Source organism: Eumetopias jubatus, unplaced genomic scaffold (genome assembly GCF_037043125.1).
Source record: "Eumetopias jubatus isolate StellerSeaLion01/CBP00866 unplaced genomic scaffold, mEumJub1_p1.0 scaffold_13, whole genome shotgun sequence".
NCBI classification, from domain to species: Eukaryota; Metazoa; Chordata; class Mammalia; order Carnivora; family Otariidae; genus Eumetopias; species Eumetopias jubatus.
The window spans coordinates 43,972,627-43,987,202 of NW_028274819.1; the positions used below are offsets into that span (position 1 = coordinate 43,972,627).

Sequence of the window (14,576 nt, forward strand, 5' to 3'; positions counted from 1 at the left end):
GCAGACACCCAGGACTCCAGGCTAAACACTGAAAATCAACTGGTATACCAGACCTATTTGTATTCACTCTTTTAAATACTTTCTTTTCATCTCAGTGCTGTAATAGTTTTTTATCCTTTCATTCTTCCTTCCATGGGTTCCTGTTTTTAAACTCCATTCTCTACGGTTCTAGGTTCCTTTGCGTTTTTTGGTTTTGTTTTCTTTAAGGGCTTTGTGAACGCTAGCACTTTAGCTTTTTTTTTTTTTTTTTTTACCCCTTTGTTCATGTAGTCTGACCTGGAAACCAGGACTTTATGTTGGCCTAGATTTTTCAAGTCTCTAATCAACTCTGGGGAAAGTGAAATAGCTTGGCAACGGGCATAATAATAATAATTAAAAATAACAGTGAGCACAGAACTAAGAAATGAGATTCAAAAATAAGAAGGAAAGTGATAGAGAGTCATAGGCTTTCCTGCAAAAATATCTATTCTGGCCAACTTAGAAGCACCCTTACAAATCAGTTAATAGCATCTCTCTATGTGGAGAAAAGCAAAACCATTGGGAAATACTGCCTTCAAGTGTAAAGTTTGCTTTGTGTATTACCTTCTGGTGAAATTCCCATATACAAACAAACCTTTGAAAACCCATGATGAAAACAATGGCTGCCACTAGTAAGATTTCCGAGGGTCCTTGTAAAACATAGAGTAGATTTGTTTTGCTGGGACAACTACTTCGGAGAAGTTCTCACTTAAATCCATGCACATTTTATATCTCCCATTTACGCATTCTTGTTTGCTGAACGTTAAGTCTTGTCAACGAGTTTAAAAAAAATACTTTTTAAAGTTACCCACACCCTAAACAGCAGAACTGCTGTGTGTATACAAATGGTCTGGAAAGGCACAAGTCAGGTATTGGGTGTAGGCACAGGACAAACCGCATGGTCTGCCTTGGCAGCCCTGTCCTCACCTGCAAGCTGCCCACACACACTCCCTTCCAAACGGTGCTCTTCTGATGCCAATTGGCTAGCTGAGCTACTCTGGGAGGAAGCCTATGGGAGGGGAGGGCAGGGAAGGTGATGTGGATAAATATTTTATAAACTAAACTTTAAGCTTAAAATTTTATTTACTCTTTCAACCAATTCACGCTGTTAAGTCACATCTCTTAAAAACCTTGGACACTGAGGAGTTAAAGGGGTATGGAAGCTGGTGTAGCCTGGGGCTGTCATCCAAGGCCGGCTGAAAAGGCAGCAGGAAGGGTTTGGTTCTGGCTAGGCTACAGACAGGCCATCTGGATGCAGGGAAGGCCTAGAATGCCAGAAACAGCTTTTCTTTTTGGTGTTAGGCTTCATTAAGTTCAGCCTGGGGAGAGTCTTTTTGGTTTAAGACCCAAACTGAGTCTTCTTTGAATAGGGATTTGATATTTTGAATTTTATGGTGCAAACACCAACTACATATAGTCTTTTGGTAAGGAAAGTCACAAAAAGCAATGTACACGAGTAAGCATATTTTTATGAGGTTGTAGGCCAGACTCCTAGACTTATAAATACACAGAAATTATGTGGTCTTTAAATAATTTTGATAGGAATAGATAAATCTGAATAGGTTGTCTGAAAAAAAATTTTGGTTTTTTATATTGTACCAGTGTGTGCCTCTGATAAAGAATTATTTTATTGTTTTTCCTATAGTTCACCTGAAAAAGCAGCTCTCTCTTCTACCACACTGGAATTACTTTTAGGTCTTTAAAATTATTTTCCTTCTCCATTTTTGTTTTATATGTAATTATATTACATTTGGCATAAAGTTGGCGTGGGCCAGTTATAATTCCTTTCACAGGAAATTTTCTTTAGTAAAATTGAAAAAAAAGAAAAAGTGCTGCAGGGAAATTATAGCAACTTCCTACTCTATATCACTCACAAACATACACTCTTTTTGGAAACCACCCTCTTTAAAAGATATGATCTATTCTTCCCTAGCTATAGCAGTCTGCTTTAGATTTGTATGTGTTATTCTTAACAATTAAAGGAAAAGGTGAATGTAAATTCACTTGGACAAAACAAAACAGGAAAGAGAATATTATCCTTAAGAGAATTCTTACCTTAAGGAAGAGAAAAAGCACGTATCTTTCTGGGTGGGGAAGGGAGGAGGGGGACAGACTTTTTCCTCTCTAACGCATTAATTGCCACCTAGCAGCAGAGAAGGGAATTGTGCACTAACTGTGGACTTCAATTCAATTGGTTTTAAAGGGCACGTTACTTTTTTTTAAGATTTTTTTTTTTTTAAAGTGATCTCTACACCCAACATGGGACTTGATCCCACAACCCCAAGATCAAGAGTTGCCTACTCCACCGACGAAGCCAGCCAGGCACCCCTAAAGGGCATGTTACCTTTTCTTTTTAAGATTTTATTTGTTTAGTTATTTGAGAGAGAGAGAGAGAATGAGAGAGAGAGAGAGAAAGAGAGAGTGTGTGCACAAGCAGGGGGAGGGTCAGAGGGAGAAGCAGACTCCCCACTGAGCAGCGAGCCTGACTCGGGGCTCCATCCCAGGACCCTGGGATCATGACCCCAGCCCAAGGAGACGCTTAACCAACTGAGCCACCCAGGTGAATGGCACGTTACTTTTATCATGACCAATATTTAAAGAATTATTAGCCTACTGGTAGATTAGAGATTGAATTTTTTTCTCTTCTGTCATGAGGAAAGAAAAAAATACGACAGATGAAAAATTTTAGCTTATTGATAAGAATGCTCTTTCCATCTTAAAATGTCTTGGGTTTTTTTTTGTTTGTTTGTTTCTCAATGGTTACCCTTGCCACGTCAGCAAAAGGCCAAAGGAAAAGAAATGCTGAAGTCACTCTAACACTAAAAAAATGCTGGCTTTGGCTTATTAAAGGAAGAAATGTCTGTTTTTAATACAGAAAGTGGTTTCCCAAATAATCTTGGGGTGGATTTCTATTAAAACAAGATCAGAATGGATTTTATTTCGCTAGGATGATAAGGGGTTGTATATTTTGAAAATCAGAAGACATCTTCCTATAAAGGATGAAATAATTTCTAGACCAAATGATTATTCAAATCTGTTGAAGAAGGACATCCTTATTTCAAACTTTACCAACCGCATGTTTACTTTCATAGCAGTCAGCCATACTGAACGCCAAAGCTTTAAAGGAGAGTCTCTATCATTATGTTTCATAGATCTTGGCAGCTAAATAAAAATAACTTCTTTCTTCAAAGAAGACCTACAGATGGCCAACAGACACATGAAAAGATGCTCAATATCACTCATCATCAGGGAAATGCAAATTAAAACCACAATGAGCTATCACCTCATACCTGTCAGAATTGCTAAAATCAAAAACACAAGAAATAACAAGTGTTGGTGAGGATGCAGAGAAAAAGGAACCCTCCTACACTGTTAGGGGCAATGCAAACTGGTGCAGCCTCTGTGGAAGACAGTATGGAGGTTCCTCAAAACATTAAACATAGAGCTACCCTACAATCTAGTAATCAGACTACTGGGTATTTACACAAAAAATACAAAAACACTAATGCAAAGAGATACGTGCACCCCTGTTTATTGCAGCATCATTTACCATAGTCAAACTATGGTTTGACTGATGAATGGATAAAGAAGATGTGGTATTATTGTGGTATATATATATATATAATGGAATATTACTCAGCCATCAAGAAGAATGAAATCTTGCCATCTGCAACGACATGGAGGAACTAGAGAGGATAATACTAAGCAAAATTAGTCAGTCAGTGAAAGACAAATACAATATGATTTCACTCACGTGTGGGATTTAAAAAACAAAACAAATGAGCAAAGAAAAAAAAGAAATAGACTTTTTTTTTTAAAACTAAGCTTTATGCCTGACATGATGCTTGAATTCACAATCCTGAGACCAAGAGTTGCATGCTCTACCAACTGAGCCAGCCAACCAAGAAATAGACTCTTAAGTATAGAGAACAAACTGATGGTTACCAGAGGGGAGGTGGGTAGGGAGATGGGTGAATTAGGTGATGGGGATTAAGAAGTATATTCCTCATGATGAAAAAAATAAGTTACACTTTTAGCCAGGAACTTTTTTTTTCAACTTCTTAGCTTTTGAAGTCCTCCTAAATATTTAATTTTGCTTGAATCTCCTTTGAAAATGTTTATTTATTTTTTAAAACTGTTCTTTTTTAGGGCACCTGGGTGGCTCAGTTGGTTAAGCGACTGCCTTCGGCTCAGGTCATGATCCTGGAGTCCCGGGATCGAGTCCAACATCGGGCTCCCTGCTTGGCGGGGAGTCTGCTTCTCCCTCTGACCCTCTTCCTTCTCGTGCTCTCTATCTCTCATTCTCTCTCTCTCTCAAATAAATAAATAAAATCTTTAAAAAAAAAATGTTCTTTTTTTAAAAAATTTATTTATTTGAGAGAAAGAATGCACAAGAGAGCATGAGCGGGGGGGGGTGGTGGGATCAGAGGGAGAAGCAGACTCCCCACTGAGCAGGGAGCCCGATGCGGGGCTCGATCCCAGGACCCTGGGATCATGACCTGAGCCGAAGGCAGACACACCTGATTGAGCCACCGAGGTGCCCCATTATTTTATTTATTTATTTAAGGTACTCTATATGGGGGAGGCAGTCACTCACTGGACACTTCAGTTTGCCACTTTTTATCTAGCTAAATAATAGGTATTGCTACTGTATCGATTCTATGAGTATATTACCACCAAGGCAACCAACAACATTTTGGAAGACAAATGCTGGTTTTAAAATAATAATAGAAGCTAATATTTTATTGAGTATTTACCATGTGCTAGACTGGGTTAAGCACTTTAAATGAAAAATTCACTTAGTCATCACAATAATCATAAAAGATACTAGCCAATATTATCTCTATTTTTTTTTTTTAAGATTTTATTTATTTGACAGAAAGAGACACAGTGAGAGAGGGAACACAACCGGGGGCAGAGGGAGAGGGAGAAGCAGACTCCCCACCAAGCAGGGAGACCGATGCGGGGCTCGATCCCAGGACACAGGGATCATGAGCCAAAGGCAGACACTTAACCAACTGAGCCACCCAGGTGCCCCTTAAAGATTTTATTTTTAAGTAATCTCTATACCCAGTGTGGGGCTTGAACTCACAACCCCAAGATCAAGAGTCACGTGCTCTACCGAGTGAGCCAGCCAGGAGCCCTGGTGACTCCCAGTTTTACATCTGCAGCCTCCATCTCTCTACTGAACTCCAACTCACATGCCAACAAACTATGCCTTAACTCCAGTAGGAAGTCCAACAGACATCCCAAAGTTGAAATATACAAAATTGCATCATCATCTTCCCCGCCCCCTGCAAACCTGCTCCTCCTATCTCTCCTTCTGCTCAGGCCAATGACATTCGTCATTTCGAAACCTCTCTTTCTCTTACCTGCCACATCCAGTCCATCAGCAAAGTACTGTTGGCTCTGCCTTCAAAATATATGCAGAATCCAACTAGGTCCCACCATCTCAGCATTACAACTCTGGTCTAAGCCATTGTTATCTCTCACTTGGATTACTGTAAGAGCCTTGATCTTGTTAGCCTGCTTGGCCCCCTATAATCTGTTCTCAACACATGGGTCAGGATAATCTCTTTTAAATGTCAGTCATGGGGCGCTTGGCTGGCTCAGTTGGAAGAGCTTGTGACTCTTGATCTTGGGGTCGTGAGTTTGAGCCCCACATTAGGTGTACAGATTACTTAAAAATAAATAAACTTAAAAAAAATAAAATGTCAGTCATAACATTTCTGTATTCAAAACCCTCTAGTAACTTTCTATCTCTCTCAGAGTCAAAGTCTTTACTGTGGCCTGAAGGCCCTATACTATCTGTAACCCCCATCCCATTTCCTCTCTGATTTCATCTCATTATATTCTTCCTCTGGAATTTTTGTCTGTTTCCTGAAGTATTCTTAGTATCTTAGTGATAATGTTTAGCATAGAGTAAGATCAACAAACATTTATTGAATGAATGAAAAATATCTGATTCCAGAAATTTTCCTTTTCATCATTCCCTTTTATGACTCTGAGATGAAGATGGTTGGCTGGACTCTTTAAAGAGGCCCTTATATCAAAGCCCAACTTGTGGACCAACCAGAAGAGACATTTGGTCTCTTAGGGTATTAATGGTTTTCAATTCCTTTAAGCATGATGTGGGGACTCTGCTCAGGGTATACCCTGATTCTTAACCAATAGTTGCAAAATTGATCAATAAGGGTATTTGGTAGAAAGAACAGACCAGAAAAGCAGTACTACTTCTCTAACTTAAAGGCCATTGTTTGTTAGTTCAGGATTTTTTAGAATTAAATAAAAATAAATTCTAATAAGAGCCAAGTTGAAATTTTCCCATGGACATGTAACATTCATTGTTACTCAACTATCTAGATGACATTCTGTAACAATTGCTTCATTTCTGTAAAAAATATTTCTAAACAACTCAAGTATGCCAATGGCTTTTGTACAGGCCTCACTTTTGGTAATACTGAGGGAGAGAAATTATATTTTAGAGTTTAGATAAGACTCTAAATTGTTACTCTTCTAAATTATGTCTGTTAGTTCCAATTGTTCTAATCCAAGCTTTAGTTATTACCAGAAGAGAACTTTAACTTCTGAATAACTAGAAAAAATAAAAAGGTAGTAGTAAATACAGATAAGGCTGCCTTTAGAGTGAGCTATCAGTTAAATGTCAGTTAAATAAATGATGATACGTTCGTATGATGGAGGATCTACTGTTATACAGACATTTAAAAGCATGAAATGTGACATGAAATGTTTATGGTACAATGTTTAAATTAAAAAGCAGGGGGAAAATAAACATATATCATCTGATATAAATTTTTGGGGCAGGTTATTTTGTTGAGATTTTAATTCTGTATGTTCTCCTATTCCCCTACCCCTTGCCCCGATACAATCAGGTATCCAGACCCTCATATTTCTGTAAGTCAAAAAGCAAAAGCTGGTTAGAGAAACAACATAGTCTCTAGCTGTCTTTAGAAATGAGAAGGGGCGGGGGGAGACAGGAATGCCTTTGAAAGTAAGGTGGAAGAGGGATTCCTCAAGACTTAGAAGTCTGAAACCCAAAAGGTTGAGTGAGCAGCTAAGTCTTCCATCTTGCTCTGTGACAGAGCCCAGGATGGTGGCAAAACCTCAAAGGGGAAGGCTGTACCTGGGTGCTGGGGTTGCCAGATTCACTCATTTGATTCCAGATTCTTGAGATCCAAGGGTGGTAAAGGAATACTGGAGTCATCAGACCAGAAGGGAAGATGACATAAAAGGAAATCTCAGCAGTAAATCAATGTGGACAGACAACTAAATAATTCCAGGTACAGGGCACCTGCGTGGCTCAGGTCATGATCTCAGGGTCCTGGGATGGAGCTCCCTGCTCAGCGGGGAGTCTGCTTCTCCCTCTCCCTCTGCCCCTCCCCCCAACTCGCGCACTCTCTTTAGCTCTCTCAAATAAATGAAAAATAAAACCTTTAAAGAGTAATAATTTCCAGGTACTTCCACAATTATTAAGGCCCTATAAAGTTCATACAATCTTAGGTGGAGAGGAAATGTCAGTAACTGAGACTGACTTTCCTACCAGCATGGGAGGGTGGGAGCTTAGGACTAGATTCAGGATGATCTAAAGAAATGCAATATTTATTTCTATGGAGTGAAAACCACATCTACAATACACATATGCATATACAAGGTATTGTATATTATAAATATTAGAAAATATATTCTCAGTGTAATTTTCTTCCTTTCTTTAGATATATATTATTGTAAGGGGGGAAAAATCACTAAAATTTTAACAGTGATTTTTCTCTACCTAGCAAATTATAAGGGATTTTTTTTTCATACTGTTTGCATTTGAAAAAGTTTAAATGTGTATTCCTTTTATTATTGGAAAAAAATTATAAAACCAACTGTAAGCTGACTTCTTTTCCTGTATATCTGAGCAGATAAAAAACAGGGAAGGGCATGTATCATAATCTTAGGTTCTATTTTTCAGCTGTTTCAGACCTACCAATATTAACATTCTTAGAGGTATAATATAAGCTCAACTTCAGGAATAGAAAACAGGCTTTTCTCACCTTAAAAAAAAAAAAGTATTGTATACCTCCTGTACCCTGTAAAAATTTAAAATATGATTGAATCAGTCAGGGTCCCAGCAGGAAAACAGATGGCACACTCAAAAGGCACAACTGAAGAGAGTGTAATCAGAATGTGGGCAGGGAAACAGCAAGAGATGATACAGTACCACTGCCAACTTGGGCCAGTATGGAGGGAGGGAAGGTAATAAATACCCTGATCTCTTTCTCCCACTGCCTTCTGATCTCCTGCTAGTGCCCTCCATCAGCTGAGCTAAACAGAAGCCAGACGGGAAAGGGATGTTGCTGAAGGAGATCTCTAGGGGCAGTGGAGACTACCTAGCACAGAAACATCAAGGTGCAAGCAATCCTACAAATTTGCTATAAACATTTCCAAATTTAGGGATTAAGAGGCACAAACTTCCAGTTATAAAATAAATAAGTCACAAGGATGAAGAGTACAGCATAGGGTATATAGTCAATAATATTGTAATAACTTCGTATGGTGACGGGTGGTGACTACACTTACTGTCGTGAGCATTTTGTAACATACATAATTGTTGGATCGCTATGTTGTAGCTGAAACTAATAAAATATGTTAATTATATTTCAATTAAAAAAATTTTTAATAGGAAAAAAATACTTCCAAATTTAAAGATTTCTGCTAGAAGAGTACTCAAAAGACAGTTTTAGAATTAATCTTTGGGGCGCCTGGGTGGCTCAGTTGGTTAAGTGACTGCCTTCGGCTCAGGTCATGATCCTGGAGTCCCACATCGGGCTCCCTGCTCAGCAGGGAGTCTGCTTCTCCCTCTGACCTTCCCCCTCTCATGCTCTCTCTATCTCATTCTCTCTCTCAAATAAATAAATAAAATCTTTAAAAAAAAATCTTTGGTACTGTACAATATGTTTGGAATTATTATTACTACTGCTAAAGCACTTTTATTCATTCCTTTTTTTTTTAAGATTTTATTTACTCATTCGAGACACTGAGATACAGAGAGAAAGAGCATGAGCGGGGGGAGAGGCAGAGGGAGAGGCAGAGGGAGAGGGAGAAGCAGGCTTCCCGCTGAGCAGAGAGCCCAATGCGGGACTTGATCCGGGGACTCCAGGATCATGACCTGAGCGGAAGGCAGACGCTTAACCATCTGAGCCACCCAGGCGCCCCACTCCTAACTTTTTAAAGTATATCGAGCACCCCGTTTGTATGATACCATATATATGTGTATATATACAACATAGGCCGTGTCTTCAGGAGCTTATGATTTAATACATGGAGACAATATGTAAACAAACAGGTGCAATTGTTATATGTGTGTAGCAGGATGTTAAAATGAGACTCTTTGTATTTCACTTCTGTCTGTGCCTCTAAGAAAGTATATTATTCCCACATTCCACAGTAAAGTGGAAGGCCACCGAAAGTGGAAATTGAAAAAAAATGGGGGGGGCTGTTTTTGCAACTCTTACTTGTCTATCCACTTCTAAGTCAGAAAAAAGCTGAAGTTTAGAAGATTTTGAGAGGGTTTTCAGTGTGCAGTGTGTTGACATTGCTTTTTCCTCACCTCATACCTAGGGAGAGAGGCTTTAATGGAACTTTGATATATGGTCCTTAACAGCCCTTAGAGTTGGGGGTTCCGTGGGGTCACAGTGGATTAGTGTCAGGATCATATCTGAGGAAATCATTCATTCAATACTCACAGAGCACTTATTAAGTACAGGTACTATTCTAAGCACAAGTGACTATAGCAATGAATGAAATACATGAAAATCCCTTGCTTTCATGGAGCCAACATCCTAGTGGAATCAGACAAGCAAAGATGGCTGGCTAATTGCAAAGATAAGTTTTGAGTTAGATCAAAATCTATACTCCCAGAGGTGTGAGGCAAAGCCATTCTGGATATCTGGATCAGATATGGGCTACTGAAGAAAGTCAAGTGGAAGAGTAGAGACTTACACAGAAAGAAGCTTGAGGCATATAGCACAGATGCTGGCAACTGACATTGAGCTGATTGCCAGATGACATATATTTACCCAAGTGCAAGTAAGAAATTGCCAGTATTTGCTCATCAGGGTAAGGTGAGGGTAGGGGTGTTTCTGAAGAATGCATAAAGTAACAAGTGTCAGGTGTAAACACCTGTTAAGCTCAGAGAGCATCAACCCTTAATTGCAGAACTGTATTAGCCATGTTAAGAACTCTCTTGCCCTTCCCTCTGTTCCAACTTGGGAGAAGGTAACCTACTTGGTGTTGGTAATGGAAAGGGGTATTAAAAAAGAAGTCAACCATTCCCCTTTTGTCATGGCAGGCTCAAGCTGGAGGGAAGAGGCTTTATTCCTAAAGATTTTATTATTATACTGAACATATTAATTGCCGCTCTAAGGCTGTTGAATTGACTAGCTAATACTGGTGATATTTGTGCCCTGTTTCATTCCAGGAGCAGGGAGGAATTAACTTCACTGGGTGTGGTTTTTGTTTTTGTTTTTTTTAAGGAAGAGAGAGTGTGAGGGCACACGGGCGCTGGGGGAGCGTGGGAGGGGCTGAAGGGGAGAGAGAATCTTCAGCAGGCTCCACACTCAGCATAGAGCCCCACTCTGGGCTCAATCTCATGACTCTGAGACCATGACCCAAGCCAAAATCAAGAGGCTGATGCTCAACTGCCTGAGCCACCCAGGCACCCCATCCACTGGGTGTGTTGTAATATATGGGAGAAAATAGTAAGTTATTTGCAAATTGGAGCCTATATCTCATTTGTACAATGTACCAATTACAGTTGCTAACCAGAGTAACATATTGAGACTTATATGTCCATGGGGAAAAATTTCAACTTGTCTTTTATTTAGCATTTACTTTTTATTTGATTCTAAAAAAGCCTGGCATAGGGGTGCTTGGGTGGCTCAGTCGGTTAAGCGCCTGCCTTCAGCTCAGGTCATGATCTCGGGGTTCTGGGATGGAGCCCTGTATCAGGCTCCCTGCTCAGCGGGGAGTCACCTTCTCCCTCTGCCTCTCCCCCACCCTGCTTGTGCTCTCTCTCTCGCCCATTCTCTCTCTCAAATAAATAATAAATAAAATATTTTTATAAAAAATAGGGGCGGCCTGGGCGGCTCAGTTGGTTAAGCATCTGCCTTCGGTTCAGGTCATGATCCCAGGGTCCTGGGATCGAGCCCCGCATCAGGCTCCCTGCTCAGCGGGGAGCCTGCTTCTCCCTCTCCCTCTGCTGCTCCCCCTGCTTGTGCTCTCTCTCTCTGTCAAAGAAATAAAATCTTAAAAAAAATAAAACAAATAAAAAATAAAATTAAGAAGCCTGACATACATCAACCCATGAAAGAAGTAGTGCTACATTTGCTGACCCAGTCTTCTTACAAAATATCTTTACTGACCAATTTTTCAGCTCTTGGTTAAGGACCAAGATGTATCCCAAGCCAAATCCCCAAAACATGCAGAGAAGAGCTGAAAGTCATATAAAAACTTTATTAAGTACTTAGGACCTTCAGTTTTGACAAAAAGGACAACCAAATGCCCCTTCTGATGGCTCATAAGTGAAGCTTTGATAAGAGCCAATCGCTGTGAATGAATAATATATCACAAAGCCCCAGATACTTGCTTAGGAGATAATACCCAAAAGGGCAAGTTTGGGAGTAAGAGATTCACCACTCTTTCATTCAACAAATGTTTAGTGAGTGCCTATTATTATGCCAGGCTTTGTCCTAAGCACTAGAAATACCTCAGTAAATAAAAAATTCCTATCCTTGAGTATTTATGTGATTCCCTGTTACATATTTACAGTATCCCCATGCTGTACCCCCCAACTTTTAATTGAGTTAGCTTCATTGGGTTTCTTTTCTTTGCACTCAACAGGTTCTTTCTACAAAAGTTAACACAGTAACAAGTTAATGGAAGGGAACTCCTACAAATCAATGAGAAAATGACTAATAATAATAAATTGAGAAAAGGAATTAAGTGACAATTCACTAGAGCAACATAAATTGCCAAGAAATACATGAAAAGATTTTTTTTGCTAGTAATCAAAAAATACAAATAAAATTAAAGTTTTTTTTTCTTTTTCTGCCTATCAGCTTAATAAAGGTAAAAAGTACTCACCCTATCCAGTGCTGGTGAAGTCATAAAGAAAGTGGAACTCTCAGACACTGTAGAATATAAATTGATATTAACTTTTTACTTTTTTGCAATTTAGCCATATTTATCCTAATTGTAAATGCAGGTTCCCTTTGACCTGGCAATTCTGTTACTATGACTTCATCATAAGGAGGTAATCAGGAAATGTGTGTATGTATAAGAATATCCATTATAGTATTTTTATAATAGCAAAGGCTTGGAAATAATCTAATGGCTCACCCATAGTTAATTATCGTATTTATACACAATGGAATATATGCAACTATTGAAAATAATATATATCATTACTTAACGAACATGAAAACATGGCCATAACTTTTTTGAAAAGACTTTATTTATTTGTTTATTTATTTGAGAGCTTGCTCGCTCGCACAGGCACAAGCAGGAAAAGGGGCAGAGGGGGAGGGAAAGAGGGAGAGAATCTGAAGCAGACTCCCCACTGAGTGTGAAGCCGATTTGGGGCTCCATCTCATGACCCTGAGATCATGACCTATGCTGAAACCAAGAGTCAGATGCTTAACCGACTGAACCACCCAGGCACCCCCACCATAACTTTTTAAGTGTAGTATAAAACAGTTTAGTATGATCTTATTTGTAAAAACAATTATATATTTATTATACATATATATATATATATATTTTTTAAGTAGGCTCCATGCCCAGTGTGGAGCCCAACATGGTGCTTGAACTCAGAACCCTGAGATCAAGACCTGAGCTGAGATCAAGAGTCGGACACTTAACAGACTAAGCCACCCAGGTGCCCCCATTATACATATTTTTGAAGCAAGTGAATATATACATGTGTAGAAAAGAATAGGTCAAAATGTTTATGTACTATATGAAAAATTTTAAATGAGTAGTTACTTAATCACTCAACATTCATTAAACAATATTTATTAAGCATTTAGTATGTGCTAGGCATTATGCTGAGTGCTAGAGAAACAAAAGAGAACAATCTGTTAATTTAAACCAGTTAATTTAATCCACTAAATTAACAGTGATTTTTTTAAAATGACAACAACCAGCATTGGTGAATTTAAGGAGGAGGAGACCCTCATATACTACTGTGAAGAGCACCAAATCCAAACCATTAGACCACCAGGGAGGTTTCATATAATATTGTGCAGAGTGTAAACTGGTAAAACATTTCTGGAGGGCAACTTAGCTCTTTCTATTAAAAGTTTTAGAAAAATCCATTTCATTTGACCCTACATTCCATTTTTAGGAATTTATTCTAAAGAAAGGAGTATAGCCTGCTTCTCCCCCTGCCTGCCACTCCCCCTGCTTGTGCTTTCTGACAAATAAATAAAATCTTAAAAAAAAGGGGGGGGGGGAGTATAAAAATATCTATCAAGCAGCTCATAAATGAGTGGGTGAGTAGGGGGGAACCTAAATATTAAACAATGGGGACTTGTGTAAATAAAACACCGTATGTTCATAATGCAGAATACTAGAAAGTCGTATTTAACCTAAAAATGTTTAACAGGGGGAAAAGACCAAAATATAAAAGTGAAAGATTTAAAAAGAGTGTGATACTAAATTGCTCTGAACTTGAGCAAATCACTTAAGTGATCTGAGTCTGTTACTTCATCTGCAAAGTTTAGATCATGAAGGATCCTTTCAATTCGTACCTTACCTGAGCCTAGGTACTTATCTTTTCTGCTTTATAAAGAAGGTAAGTCACCATTGGCGCAATGTAGATGTTACTGTACTAAAGTCTTTCATCTGGGGATTTACCAAAAGTTCTCAGCAGAGAAAATAATGTGTTTCAGAAGTAAATCCCCAGTTTTTTTTCAGGGTCTAATCTACCAGATTAAAAAATTACATTAAAAAAGACACATTAAAAACCAAGCATCATGCTTGGTTTTGAGACCACAGAAAGACATTACTGCCCTCATGGTGTTCAAAGTCTTGTAGAGGAAACCAATAATGATAAAGAGTGATCAATGGCAACAGATCCCTGAGAAATGTTTTCTCCAGGAAATAGAGAAAAGGATTCCAAAGGAGAAAGAAACGCATGTACACAGACAACATACTTGACGAAGAGTGTGGCTGACACATACAAACAGACCATTATTTTGTGGCCTTTCTTACAGCCTCGTCCTTCTCCCAGTCACACAACATCCTAAATCTCTGTGGACCCTGAACGAGAGATGTCCAGCGGCACACTGGATCACCTGGAGTCGCAGGCGTCGTCGTCTCGATCGATTTCAGGTGTATCGGCCGGGCGGGTGAGGAACTGGCGGGAGTCTGCAACACACAGGTAATAACCACTGAGGATCCAAGAAGGGCGATTTTGTAGAGGCAGCCCCGTAGCTCTCAGCTGCCGCGGGCACTCCCAGCCCAAAATTTCCCGCCAATCTCAACTCCTCCTT

At 39.2% G+C, this 14,576-nt stretch overlaps 1 protein-coding gene across 1 annotated transcript in view; it reads right to left on the bottom strand.

Moving 5' to 3' along the window:
• Nucleotides 1-14,576, bottom strand: part of LOC114219429 (uncharacterized) — a 51,757-nt gene that overhangs the window by 36,966 nt on the left and 215 nt on the right. The window contains exons 2-3 of the mRNA XM_088017495.1: nt 14,379-14,519; nt 12,166-12,212 (exon numbers count right to left, since the gene is read on the bottom strand). Coding sequence (XP_087873621.1) covers nt 12,166-12,212; nt 14,379-14,519 — 188 coding nt within the window. The remainder of the gene's footprint in view (nt 1-12,165; nt 12,213-14,378; nt 14,520-14,576) is intronic.